General features: G+C 34.1%; 1 protein-coding gene across 3 annotated transcripts in view; it reads right to left on the reverse strand.

The window, feature by feature from the left end:
• Nucleotides 1-12,994, reverse strand: part of TAX1BP1 (Tax1 binding protein 1) — a 52,764-nt gene extending 39,770 nt beyond the window's left edge. The window contains exons 1-5 of one of the 3 annotated variants that reach the window (XM_034402180.2): nucleotides 12,694-12,994; nucleotides 5,124-5,307; nucleotides 3,624-3,726; nucleotides 1,418-1,605; nucleotides 801-959 (exon numbers count right to left, since the gene is read on the reverse strand). In XM_034402180.2, the coding sequence (XP_034258071.1) occupies nucleotides 801-959; nucleotides 1,418-1,605; nucleotides 3,624-3,726; nucleotides 5,124-5,300 (627 nt within the window). In that variant the 5' untranslated portion in view covers nucleotides 5,301-5,307; nucleotides 12,694-12,994. The other 2 variants (XM_034402183.3, XM_060685734.2) reach the window with 2 other exon arrangements.
• Nucleotides 12,995-15,325: the final 2,331 nt, after the last annotated feature.

Below are 15,325 nucleotides of genomic sequence, written 5' to 3' on the forward strand. Positions count from 1 at the left end.
GTTTGATTTTTACATGCTGTTTAATGTTGGAATTTGGAGCAGGGGAGCCATCTACTGAAGGAAAACAATTATTGCAGTGTGGGAAACAAGTGAAAGTGATAACTTTAAAGGAGGGAAAGTAAATAACACCTGGAAGGCCACCTGACTTTGACTCTATTTCAGTAGGTGATTTGAATATTTGGAAATATCTAGTGAGCTTCTTGAAGATTTTTAAGACAAACAATTGCAAATAACTAAAACTCTACTGGAACTATTCACTGGAAGGTGGATTTGAAAGATTTGATGAAATTTGGTGGGCCGATTTGGATTCCTAATGCTACTTGATAGAACATTCTACAAGGCGAAAGAAGAAAGGTGATAGAAGGAAAAAGAAAAGAAAAAAGAAGAAAAGATAAATAAGACTTTAAAATTTGGAAATTGGGAAGGTTTAAACTGGAAAATTATAAAGATTATGATTCTTTAAGAATCATAAAGAGAGAATGGTATTGTTTAAAGACAAAGATGTGAATGTAGAAGAACCCCAACAAATTGGGGAGGGGGGGAGAGGACTACAAATTGAGAAAATAGTATTATATACACTGATATATAAAGGAATCTTATATTACAATGTTAAGGTTAGAAGTTGGAAAACAAGGATTATGTATATTTAATTGTATTATTACTGTTAGCATTATATGAAAAGTATATTGACCCAGTCAATACACTCTCCACAAAATATGCATGATTGTTAAAGGAAAATTACAAATTAAACATCTATGTATATATATATATACATATATATATATAATTATAGAACAAACCTTTTGTTCTGCTTCCAGTTTATCACATCTTTCTTTCTCATACACAAGTTCTTTTTCTAGTCTTTCAACTTGATCTCTGAGTTGCAGAGTTTCTTTTTCAAGTGATGCAGTTACTTTTAGTAGTTCTTCTTTTTCTTTCAGAATTTTTTCAATTTTGAACTAAAAACAAAAAGTGTTTGCTTCAAAAATGTAAGATTTTGCAAATTAAGTCTACAATTTTTTCCCCCAGCCAACAGGTAAGGTGGACTAAAACAAGGAACTATTTCATAACTCATCATATTCAAAGCCACAGATGCTTATGAACTAAATTTTATAGTTGATAGCTGAACACTAGTATTTTATTTTTTAAAAACCATGTAAAATGTAGTAAGGAGCAAAGTTGTTTCTGAAGATATAGATATTGCAATCCTGCATGGCACCAATCACTCACACATTTTGCTAGGTAATTTTTAATTACATTTTTCACTGAAGATAGCCCAAATCTCATACAAATCATTCTACTTGAAACCAATTTGGGTTCAATTACATTTCATATAATTTTCTACTTTCTTCATATATCTGATATGTGATACTAGTATAATATAGTAAACTATATTCTAAAAATTGTTAATTCACACCTCAAGAAGTCCAGCTTTTGTAGTCACTACCAACATATCGGAATTTCCTTCATCTTCCATTGTTAACAATTCTTCAACTGGTGACGATGTTCGAAATTGGAAAGGGGTGCTCGCACCACGTATTTCTCCCTTATGTGTCACATAACAGAACTGGTAAAATTCTCCATCATCATTTGGGAGGTAGTACCCTGATAAAAAGAAAAATTGAAAGCACATACTTGTTTTTACCTAAATATAAAACCAATTTGGTCTAGTGGTTAAAGCACCCGATTAGAAACCAGGAATCTGTTGGAATTCTAATTCTGCCTTAGTCAGGAAAGACAATCATGCTCTCTCAGCCTAATTCACCTCACAGGGTTGTTGTGAGAAAAATAGGAGGAGGAAATAGTAGGTATGTTCCCGTCTTATGAGAAAATAATAAAGGTGTAACTAACACACACACGCACACACACGTTGTAAATAAAAGTAATTATTTTAATTATACAATAAAAACAATGTGTGAGTACATCAGTATTTTTCTACTTGCTATTTATTGCAATGTGCATTTTTTTATTTGAATTCCAACTGTTATATAGGCATAGCTAAATCTAATAAATGATAAATAATAAGTCTTCAAGCTCCCACCAATTTTTGGTAGTATATAACGTCTTCTAATATTGTTCCATCATCTTTTCTTGTAATAATCAAGAATTCTCTTGATTTTCCCATCCTGTTATCCATTTTATTACATTTGATTACATTTCAAAGATGACAGCGAAATAAGGGTACAAGTACTACTATTACAAAAATAAGATTGCTACCAGGTTTTCCTTTGTCCCTTCTGAGTGTGAATTACAAAGCATCTGACAAGAAATCCACAGTCAGATCGCAGAGACAACCACTAATGTTCCAAATAGTTAAAGTTAAGATTAGCCTTAGTGTATTTTAAATTGGTTAAACTAGGTTAAGGTGAGAGTACATAGGATAGACACCAACTCATTTAAAAAGAAATTTTAACATAAGGTTTAAAACCATCTGGATGCATTCAAATTTTATTTTCATTACAACGTTTTCCATTTACCTTACTTAGGCATCCTTTCAAAAATTCTGCAATTGACTCACATGTCATATGCAACTCCCAAAGGCTATAAGCCTATGAACCCAAAGCTATAATTTTTTATTTTCTGCAAGTAAGTCCTGGGAATATAAATTTTATAGTTCAGGAGATTTCAAACTTTTTCAACCCACGAACCTATTATTTTTTTAAAAAAATCATAGCAGTCCTGATCAGAAGGCCAAACTCTAGTGATAAAAAATTGAATAAAATGAAACTTGTGCTTGTTCTAATGTATTCATCCACATTTATATAACTTTATTTGAATACATAAAAATAAAGAGTTCAATAGATCCAGAATAGGATCTCAAGACTTTCCTATTTCAACAGGCTGGTCTGGCCTAACTTTTTCTTTTCCCTTTTTAATTCAAATGATGAATTTTAAATTTGTCTTAAAAACACTTGTTTAAATTGTCACGGGCCAAATTATTTAATCAGATTTTATACTGTTTTTAAATTTTGTAATTTATGTGTTTTATCTGGCTGTTCACCGCCCTGAGTCCTGCGGGAGTAGGGCGATATATAAATCTAATAAAGTAAAATAAAATAAAATAAAATAAATGTTTCATCCAATGACTTTAAGTGCAAAAAATAAAGTTTGAACTTGACAATTACCTAGAAGGCTTATATTATAATCAAACAGATCAATGCCTGTCATAGAACCTATTAATTTGGAACAGATATACAGGATACATGTATTATAGAATCATTTACAAACCAAAATTCCATTCCAGATGATTCATACAAAATATGAATAGATTCTATCAGTGGAAATTAATTTAAGGAGCTTTGCCTATTTATCCTAATCCTTGGGGGTGGGGGAAGTTTTTCTATTCCAAAACAATCCTTTTAAAACTGCTTCAATAAAGAATACTTCATATGTCCTTATATTTAGCCTTAATTAGAATACGATCAAATTACAGTTGTTGTGCAATTCCAATTTTCTATTTTCAACAGTTATTCAAAGCACCTAATTAAACTGTTATATAACCCTAAGTAATTTTAGTATTAGCCTAAGAAACAATGTATGTTTTAATTATTTATAATAGAAAAACCACAATATTTTTGAAATATTAAATAAGACACTTTGCCTGTTTGCTTATAAATATTTACCTTGGAAAGATAATACACAATTAACTGTTGAACCTTCCACATAATTTTCAGGCATAGGTGACCAAAGAAATGTGTAATAATCTCGTGCAGTACTCCAGCCAACCTAAAGAAAACATTAAAAAGATAATACATTGTAACAGAACCATGGATTTATAGACAACTATAATTTTCTATATAGTTTAACAAATATCTATACATCAAATAAACATATAAGGGAAAAAAAGAAAATAGAAGTGAATGTTCTAGACATAACAAAGTAATTTATTACTGCTACCAAGCAAAGCCAACAAAAGTTAATAGCTGTAGCCATTCACTACTTGCTTGTTTAAAACAACTTGGGGAATATAAGAAAAATTTATAGAACAAGAACAGCCTTGGTGGCGCAGCAGACTAAAGTACTGTTAAGTACTGTTAAGTAACACCCGCTGCCTGCAATTACTGCAAGTTCAAATCTTACCAGGCTCAAGCCTTCCATTCTTTCGAGGTAGGTAAAATGAGGACCTGGATTGTGGGGGCAATAAGCTGACTTTGTATAAAAAGAACACCGCTTAGGGGGGGCCAAAAGCCCTACTAAGCAGGTATATACAAAAGTATGAAGGCTATTGCTTAACGCATTGTAAGCCTCCCTGAATCTCCGGAGAAGGGCGGCATATAAATCGAATCAATCAATCAACAATCAATCAATAAACTTTAATGTGGTGTGTAACACTGAAAATAATTTATGAAATTAATCATATGTAGTCATTGTATCTTATTCTACTTGACCGCAAACTGAAATTCCATTAAGGTATCAGAACCTTAATGAAGGTTCTGGAACATATGTATAATATTTACTAAAATCATGTATAAGGTCTTGTTTTGATTTATTAAAAACCAACAATTCTAAAAGTGATTTTCAAAGTAATTTGGGACAATATTACCATCATATGGAACTTCATTCTAGTATGCTTGGACATGAGATTTTAGGACAAAAGGCTTTGCCCTTAAGGTTTATTACTTTTGAAAAATATACTCCTAAAAATGTTACAGCTATACAGATGATGCTGGATGAGGCAATAAAATATAATAATAGTTTATATTATAAGAAAGTAAAGAATTTAATGAGACATAGGCAAATAAAATCTTTTTCTTTCCTGAACAAATGAAACAATCCCCCGCTTATTGTCTAATGACCCAAGAAACAATTGTATATGTATATGTGTGTCTATTAACAAGGAGAGAGAGGTCAGTTTTATAAAATTAACTCTCTTAGGATCATATGCCAGGAGTTGCATTATGTGTATTAAATTGATTTGGCAGCTGATATGTAGATTATCCAGTAATAAATGAAATGTAATGAAACATGGCCTCAAAAAAATAAAAATTTAACCAATACAATTACCCTCAAAACATCAATATTTTAATATAAAAGGCATTTTTCATTTTCACTTGACCATTACCCAGTCATTCTTTTTTTTAAAAAAAAGCATTATATATTAAAATATTCCAGAGACTGCTTACCTTGAAAATACCAACCCAATCTTTTTGGTGAGGACGTATATAGGGTGTCAGAGTGTAATGACATTCAAGGTACACATTAGGAAGGTAACTTTTTGCTACATTTTGAAAGATAACATGTGCAAAATTTGAAGTCTGGAGGGTACTGTTTGAAGATGAAGCCTCTTGAAAAGATAACATAATTGCTCTGTAAAAAAATGTAACTGTTTAATTGATGCACTAACATTTGGATGACAACATATAGATTAAAAGATTTAAAATATTGAAGTATTATACCTGCTTCAATTTTAAGTTCCAGGCAGGAGGTCAAAAATAGAATATCTCATTTTATATAATATTTGCTAATTTGTTGGCATTACATGCATAGCATGCTAACATGTTGAATATGTTGTTATTTATCCTATCTATAAAAACTCCAGGTGCTGAACATTCCTAATAACCCTGCCTAACAAACAAACAAACAAGCAAACAAAGAACCCTTCCCTCAATCACCCAATGAGATAGGCTAATAGGGTATGACTGGGCAAAGTTACTCAGCCAGATTTCATGCCTAAAACAGCATACAGCTCATAGCCTCCTCTTTTCAAGGCCAACACCGTGACCACTACACCAAACTGTCTCTGCAGTATATATTATACAGAGTACATAAAGAAAACACTCTCTTCTATTACTCTCTTCGTTATGAAAATTGCTGCAAGAGATGCAACGGTAAAGGAAACACCTCTGAAAACCAACAATGAACTGATAGTGACAGGAATGCCAATTAGTGAAGCATCAGAACATGGGGAAAACTGAATTCATCCAGATCTCTCTATCTGAATTCTTTACAAACAAGTCTTTTAGGAAATCCTATCTTGGTTCTGCATAAAGCAGAAAAGCTTATTTCTGCCTTTGCACTTCTTAATTTTCGCTTCAGTTTATTTGTCCTAAATTAAAGTTTTATATATGTTGTACATAAAAGAGACTATAAGGGAGGGGTGAAAAACTCACGGGCCAGGGGCCATATCGGGCCATGGCGTTCTTAGATCTGGCTTGCGGGGCTGTCTTGGAAACAGCAAAGGATTGGTCCATGGTGTCTCTGCCAGTGAAAACAGAGCTCAGGAGGGCTGCACGCAGCACTCTTGAGCTCCATTTTTGCTGGCAGAGGGTTGCAGGAGGCCGTTGCAGCCAAAAACGGAGCTCGGGAAGCCATTTTCGCTGGCAGAGTGCTTGGGCCACCATAGGCACTCCCAATATAAGTGATATTGAGCTGGCCATGCCCACCCTGGCCACACCACCCCAGCCCCCTGAGATCAAACACAACCCTGATGCAGCCCTCAGTGAAATTGAGTTTGACACCCCTGCTGTAAGGGGTGGCTCCAATTATACTGTATCACATTTCAAATCCCCTTACTCCCAAGTTCCGTGGCATATGAATAGGGGCATATAAAGTTTAAATAAAATCTAATAAATACCACCTTGCCAACAAAAGTGTGTATAGTCAAGGCTATGGTTTTCCCAGTTGCAATGTATGGCAATGATAGTTGGACCATAAGAAAGGCTGAGCACCAAAGAATTGAGGCCTTTGAACTGTGGTGCTGAAGAAGACTCCTGCGAGTCCCTTGGACTGCAAGGCAATCAAACCGGTCAGTCCTAGAGGAAATCAACCCTGACTGCTCTTTAGAAAGCCACATCCTGAAGATGAAACTCAAATACTTTGGCCACCTAATGAGAAAGAAGGACTCACTGGAGAAGAACCTAATGCTAAGAACGATTGAGGGCAAGAAGGTGGCGACAGAGAATGAGGTGGCTGGATGGGATCACTGAAGCAGTCAGCATGAGCTTAAATGGACTCCAGGGGATGGTAGAGGACAGGAAGGCCTGGAGGAACGTTGTCCATGGGATTGCAATGGGTCGGACATGACTTCAATGAAATCAAGTCTGACACCCCTGCTATAAAGCAATAGTACTTAGACTTATATACACTTCCCAGTGCTTTATAGCCCTCTCTAGCGGTTTACAGAATCAGAATATTGCCCACAACAATCTGGGTCCTCATTTTACCCGCCTCAGAAGGATGGAAGGCTGAGTCAACCTTGAGCCTGCTGAGATTCAATCTGCCAAATTGCAAGCAGCCGGCAGTCAACAGCTGCAGTACTGCATTTTAATCACAGCGCCACTGCGGCTCATAAAGGATCAAATTATTAAACATTTTAAAATGTACAGAGAAAGGATCAATGTGTAGTTTAAGCAACATATCATTCTTTAAAAGTGCTAGCAAACATGACAGAATGATCAATACAAGTATGTGATTATGTTCCTGCACTCAATCCCAAAGTTAGCATTTACAGAATGACATTGAACATTATCACTAGACACTTGTTAAACAATAATCTAAAGCAAACAATGAAATAAAGTCAAGAATTCAGTCACTGTTATTGAGTTTGGCAGTGGGTTTGTTACAATTATAAAATGGTCCCTTTTTAATCAAGATAGTAAACATTGAAATAAATTTTAAAGTGTTCAAAAGAACCAATTAAATAGTTGACATAACTAGCTATCACAATATGTGGTTGTGTAATTTAAATAGGCTTAAGAGGAAATGAAAAATTTATGGAATCTAGATTTATCAATAGATAGTAGTTATGAATATTATGAGAACTGTGTTCAGAGACAACATGTTCTGAATACCAGTGGTAAGGAGAAGATACAACAGTGGAAAATAAGAATGTTATTATGAAATTGATTTTCTGGGACACATAATTTTAATATTTTTATCATTTTATATTATTTTACATATTGTTCCCAGAGTCTTTTGACTGGAACATAAATTGCATGAAATAATTACTTATCACTTCAGTTACATAGAATATATATATAGCATCTAAAGTAATTATCAGTTAATAAATTAAAGATTTTTACTTGAGCTATATAAAAAACATTGACAGAAAACCTTTTACCTCATTTCTAATGTGACACCTAATTATCAAAAATAGTTACAAAATTTCAGGAAATTTCAAATATACCATTGCAATCTCTTCTATTGATAATGTCTGGAAAGCTCAGACAAAATAGCTTCAATTGTATTATTGTTCTGGCACCAACACTTTCATGGTAAGAATATCCTTGCCTGCATTTTTGAAATACTGGAGTTACTAGTATCTCAGCTATTTAAGAGACATTAATAACTTCCAATAAAAGTATGTGCACATTATTTCCAGATATACATTTTGGGAAATTCTGTAATGTTCTGTAATGTTTTTCTCCAGACCACACCAAGCCATTCTAAGGTATAGTACACATCTTAGAAACCACAGAAGAATTGCATGGATCAACTTTCCACATTACCAACAACACATTAACACATTGCATAATATTTACTACTTTGTCCCATTTGCAACTGTTCAGCTCTGCAAACAGTTTGTACTTTTAAACTGTTGGCACTGAAACACATATCCACATATCCATCAACCTATTCATAACTTACAATAATGTTTCTTCAGCTCCCAAGCCTAAGGCTTCTTGTACCCAAAACATATTCACCAATATAAAGGATGTACCAACAAGCAGTTCCTATAGACAATTATATAAATTTACAATAAATTATCCGATTGGCTGCCATTTTTCTTCTAAATGCTTTCTTATTCATTTGATGTATGACCTTTAAACATTGCTTTGCACAGTAGCATTTTCTCTGGATACATAAATAAAACATATTGTAATTGGTCTGAGCCAGGCTTTTGGTACATCCCACATATGAACTAAATCAAACCTTTTTTAAAAAAACTATGCAATAGCCATATTAAACATACTTTACGTGTAAAAGAAATCCTAACAATTAGTACTATTAAATATTAGATCTGTACAACAAAAGAGACAAGGTGCAAATGGGCATGACATAGCATATGCCAGTCATTCCTTAAACAAGCTGTGCTTTCTCCATGGACTGAGCATTCAGGAATCCAAATTAAATTCAGATCTTTACATATCCGCAATACACCCAATTGCTGTAAATCCCATAATATGAGCATGAATGCACATTTATATTGCCACATATCTAATTTATCCATACCCACTGTAACCACTCAAATATATGTTTCCACGAAAATATCTTATTGCTGTTTCTCCCCCATACTTTGTATTCTACAAATCCAGCTTCTCAGTAAATCACTCTTTCGTCTTTCAGATTATTTCACACTATGATGCCTTGCTTTCTAAATTTATCCAGCAGCAACAGTTCTAGTGCACTGAAAAGCACTCAAAGTCTGGTTTTAATCTACTTATTCCTGATATTATAGTTCCTGGGATTAGACCAATGCAGCATATCAAGTGCCAGTGTTTCTGAAAGAAGATTCAGCTAAATTGAAAACTTGCTTGGCAGTATATTTTCCAATGTGATACAAGGCAACATGTGTTTAAAAATGACATTCCGCTTTTTATGCATGTTGAATAAACTAGTGCCTCAATAAAATAAGAAATTGGTCTCTCCACCGATATTGATAGATACAACATTCAATTTAATTAAAATATATTGTTGCTAATCTTTTAACTTTGTTTTCTACTCACCCTTATTATTTTTGTAATTAACTCATGGCATTGAACATATCCCTACAAATAATTTTAAGGACATAATATAAAAATTAAAATATCAAAATATCTCACCAATGTTGTTCTCTTAATGATTATTGCTATTATGACTGGCCTCTTAGATTATATTTCTGCATATTAACCTTAGCATTAAACCACTGACTTTGCATTCTGGTCCATTAATTACAATTATTTGTCTTGCATATGAAGTGAAAAAAATAATTCACATATTCTAATGGAGCAGGTTCCAATTACATTCCAATTCTGTTTAATAATAATAATAAAAACAGAATAATATTTAAAATATTCATTCCAAAGTTCCAAAATACTCATTAGAACTTAATGAAAGTAAAAACAAACTAAGTAGGTTTCTTACTTTCCTTTTCTCAAGAGGCTCTTTTATTATAACGCTTTAAAGTATTTAACAAAATCAGTATCTATTTTTGTTTCTATGTTCTCATATGCTTCAACCACTTTCGTCTCCTCAAATAACTCTCTAAAGTAAGTGCCTAATTGAAAGTAATTCTGCAATGTAATTAATTTTGCAAGGTCTTCTTCTATTACCTTTAGACTTGAACAAGACGCTAACAATAGGCTTCAGCAGGAAACGTACTGTATTTTTATTCTTTAGAGCGCTATCTTGGCATTCTGCCTCAAGATGACTTTGGCAACCATGCAAAAGTTGCAAATTAAATTAGAAACTGTAATGGATTGAAATATTCCTCAAATAAGGGCTATGTTTCTATTTCAGGATCTAATATGAAATGCTGGTTTAGAGGTTTATCAATGTAATCTTATAATTCAGAAATAAGTACATTAAGAAGTTATTTCTAGATAAGATTTAGAATTGCATCATAAATTATAAATGGCTTGAGTTCATAGTATCTGAACACTGGAGATTGAGAAATGTTATTTCTAAAACTATATATTCTATGTTGCTGTTATTGTGTTGTTAGTTTAAAATTTATTTCTAAATATTTACTTATTTATCTCTCCCCTTAAACTCTATGACTAGCTGTCTTGCATTTATTCATCAGTACTTTGCATTATTCTATCTTCCTTTAATCAGGCAAATAAAAGATATAATTAAGCAGCTCCTTTTTCTAATGTTATAGATTTTCTGATTTTTTTCATATAATATCACCATCATAAATTTTATTAGGAGATAATAAGTTTCTAACACTATGTATTTTGGTCTATTGTTCAGTAACAGAATTTGTAATTGTATTCATCCATATTCAGAAAATCCATTACAATATGTTTAGTATAACTGAAGTGGTCATCTATGGAGAATTCTGATATTTCACCAAACTCTGCCTTATGTAACTTCTAATCTTATATTCTTTACTCATAATAAATTAAGTAGAAATAGCCTTTAACATTTTCATATAAAAGAACGCCTTTGGTACTCAGAAATCTCAAAGTAACTTTAGAAAATAATAAAGGATTGTAATCAACGTTTTGTTGGAAACTATATCAAGAAAAAAAAGGATAAAACCAATAAACTAAAATAATAGAAGTCATTCAAGAGGGCTAGTAAATGATTAATTCAAGAGCATATTCCTTGATAAATGTTTTTAATAGGTTGTACTCACCAAGACTTGGTGATTAGCAAGTCCTTATCTATATAACTGTACATAAATTACAATTCTACCTGTCTATTAAGATTTATGGTTTATTACAGCCATGGCCTTCAAAAAATGCAGCATGATCAGCAATAGAAAATACTTTTTATATACTCTATATCCAGAAACAATGGATTCCCATAGATTACTATCACTCCAGTAACTAGAACTTGGAATTATTTATGATTCAAGTGCTCAATCCTACTGGGATCTATATAGCATATAAAAACACATTTACATAAGAAAAAAAGAAAATAATATACTAATATAACACCAAGTTTTGTTTTCCACTGAAAACTGCAATACTAAAGAGAAAAATTCCAGTCTCATTGAAAATTTAAAAACTGGATATATTTTACATTATATAACTATATGGAAACTGATTCCAATGAGAAATAATTGATTTCCATGCAATAATCATTTACAAATCACATGATTCTTGTTTGGTGTGATTATCTTTTATCTGTTGTTTACAACTATAGGTTTATGTGGATTTTGCCACCAGCTGCTTGCCAAAACAGGCTGCGGTGAAGAATAAAACCTATGTCTTTAGGGTATTATATACAATTAGCAGGTTTGAAAAGCGAAGCTGAAGTTCAGTCAAGATATTATTACTCTGCACTAGTTTTGTCATTGGTTGCTACAAACAAGTTTAATCGCTTAATAAATCTACTTTGCCCTTTCTCCCACTCCCGTGTGAGTAAACTCAACCATGGTCGCATAAATACAATGCCCAAACAAATAAATTATGCTATGATTAAACCAGACGGAATGGCGATCGGATTTGGCCGATTCTTGCCCAATGCAGCCGAAATACAAACCGTCTCACTCTCAGGAACGGAATCTGAATCGGAATCTGAAGAGGCAGGGGCGTCTACTTACCGAAGTCCTTTCGCCACTCCACGCGGCCTAATGTTGATTAATCCGCAAATCTACAAATCCTTTGCTTTCTACTGTACGTGACCTTTCTCCAATTTAACCTCTCCAAGCCAGCGCTCCGCTTCAAAACTTCCAAGTTACGCAGTTTACGTAATTGCTCACCAATTCAGATTACCCTGATCACCCGCCCACCTTTCCCCAAGTTTGGTTCGGGATCCAGTTTCCCCTCCAACCTCATGACCTTCTATCCCCCCACCCCACCCCAAGGCTACATACACGCGTACTGTCTGTTCATGTCTGAATACCTAATCTTCGTATCTAAATCCCCTCCGCGGGCCGAGTGTTTACATTCACGCCCTTCCACCCTGCTTCTCTCCACTACGGTGGGAGCGCTTGCGTATTACCTACACGCTATCAACGCAGCCCGCATTGTAGCATTGAACCTCTACAGCCTACCTTCCGATCAACACAGGTTTAAGAAAGAGACGGGAGAGGCCTCTTACCCAGGAAGACGTCGCAGAGTTTAGTTCCTGCACCAGCCCGCAACCGCCATTAGGTCTCACAGACAGTGTCACTTCCTTCCCCCTGGCCCGCCTCTTCTCCGCAGATTCAATGCGCGTAAAAGGCCCGCAGTGACTCCGCCTATCTGGGCATTCCGACTTTGACGTTTCTGGTGTGTCGAATCGAAATAGAATCTGCCCGTTGCGTATTTCTCGGAATTGCGCCTTCGGATCCCTTAGGCAAGATCTGTAGTCCCTGCTATGACGAACCGACTCAGAGATCACGAAGCCCCGAAGAAGCTTTGGAATATGTGACTATAACCGTATGAATAATAAAGCAAACCACCAAATAGACACACCCTGTTTAGGGGAAAAAACCCTATCAAGTGTTCCTTAAACGCTCATTCCTACCTGAATAATTCAGAGGTTTTTTTTTTATTATCTGTGGACAAGAAAGTCCAGAGTTGCCTGAAGGGGGTTAATTAACGATCTTGTATTTTGAAACAAAGGAACGAAGTGTTGTTGTTTTTTTAAAAAAAAACACCATTTAAAAACCATAATACCCTTGTTAATAATTAAAGGTTGACTATTAAAGTGAGGGGGGAAATAGTTTAGTCGCATTTTTTTCCAGTGTCTCTAGTGGATATTTGAAATATTTTATATTCTAAAGATACAAAACTGCATGTGTTCCATTATACAGTTTGGATTGAAACTATGAGTGGCCATTATTGCTTAACGCATTGTAAACTGCCCTGAGTCTTGAAAAAGAGAAAACATGTTTCTCAATTTCTCCCGTTGAGAAATATAATATTCTGCCTTTTTTAATATTGCTCAAAATATTCCATTCTTCTAGGAAAGGGGTGAGTGCTAACTTTCTACAGTACCTCACATAACCTAGTTCCAAGCTATATAGGTGACACCAGCACCCAGAATTGCACCTGAAAACATGCTGGCAACCAATGCAGTTCACACAGTACGGATGTTACAAGTGTCTTATATCTACGGTAGCACTATTTACGATCCATGCAGCTGCATTCTGCACCAGTTGAAGTTTCAGAATGCTCTTCAGAGGTAGCGCCATATAGTGCATGTTGCAATAGTCTAATACAAAGGCATGACTCAGGTTGAGCAGGGCCTTCCATTCCAGGAATGGGAACAACTAGAGGTGTGCAAAAGGATTTTTCGCCATGGCTGCCACCTGTTCTTCAGGTAGGAACCATGAGTCTACGAAGACAGATTCTGCTCTGGCCTGTCTTGAATAATGCAATTCCATCCAGAACTAAAGAAAGATATAAAACTGGATGACATCTGCATATTGATGATATCTCACCGCAAATTGATAGATCATCTCACCCAGGGATCTCTTGTAATATGTTATATAGAAGAGGAGGGAGGGGAAGTTGCTTACTCTCCCGCTGGTTTTTTTGCCCACCTATGATTATTCTGTTTTGTTTAGGAAAAGAAATATATCTGAAACAACTTAATTGGGCACAGGTTGTCTAGTATGAAAACAAAAATAATAGGTAGATAACATGTTTCAGGAAATTATATAGAAATATATATATTATATAGAACACTATGTAGAGTAAATATAATCTACAATACACATAAATTAAATTTTCTGACAATAAACTATTCTTTTTTTCTGAACTGCTTTTTATTTTTCTGGGAATTCATATTTTAAGCTCTGTGTTGATATATTTTCTATAACAAATTCTATCTTAACCCTGTATTTGCACGAAAGCATTCATAAAGACACACAAGGAAAAATGCTGATTTTATTACATTTGATGGTTCATTTTCCAAACTCATTTTTACAAACATGCACTTGCAATTTTATGCACATTGATATTGAAGTAAGGCCTAGTAATTCTGAAGATTCATATACAGTATCTGAAAAATCATAATCTTAGCAATCAGGTTTTTAAACCTTTGGACAAGTAAAATATTTTGCAATAGCTCAAATGCAAGCAATGCTTAGTATACTTTCATTTCTTAGTACACTTTCATTTCTTTCAAAGGAATGTTGTTAAGCAAGTTAGTGTGAATGCCTTAGAGGAAATATGTAAAGTCATACTACCGTAGGGCCAAATGTTATTAACCCTGAGAAAATATTGCCATTTATGTATCACAGAAAAGTAGCACTAAAAAGTACATCACTGTTTTGTGTAACAGGCATTAACATTATTTACCCACAAAAATACAATTTATAAATTGTAGTCTATACTGATATCCAATAGGGATCATTTTCACCTTTTTTCCACATTTCATTTCACCAGAATGGAGGAGACAATGACTTCGCTGCTTGCTCACTTTGTGCTCCAAGTACTAGCGTGTCTAGCTATCGGTAGACATAACCAATTTTTGGTATAGTCAATAAAACATAGTTATTGAGTCTTAGCATAGTGGATTGATCAGCCATAGTCTCAGATAAGAGTTATTTAAGACTTCATGGTATCTGTTACAAAACAGCTTAATATTTGGATTGGGAAGCAAGTATTGTGCACTGCTTATGTCCTAGTTCAATCCTCTTAAACAGTTCAGCTGAGAGTACATAACATGAGGTTTTCCAGCTTTTGTTAAATTATGGTTCCCTACTTTTTTTTTCAACACAGGTCATGCTGACTAGATGATC

Source organism: Pantherophis guttatus, chromosome 4, assembly GCF_059756535.1.
Source record: "Pantherophis guttatus breed Tessera chromosome 4, ASM5975653v1, whole genome shotgun sequence".
NCBI lineage: Eukaryota > Metazoa > Chordata > Lepidosauria > Squamata > Colubridae > Pantherophis > Pantherophis guttatus.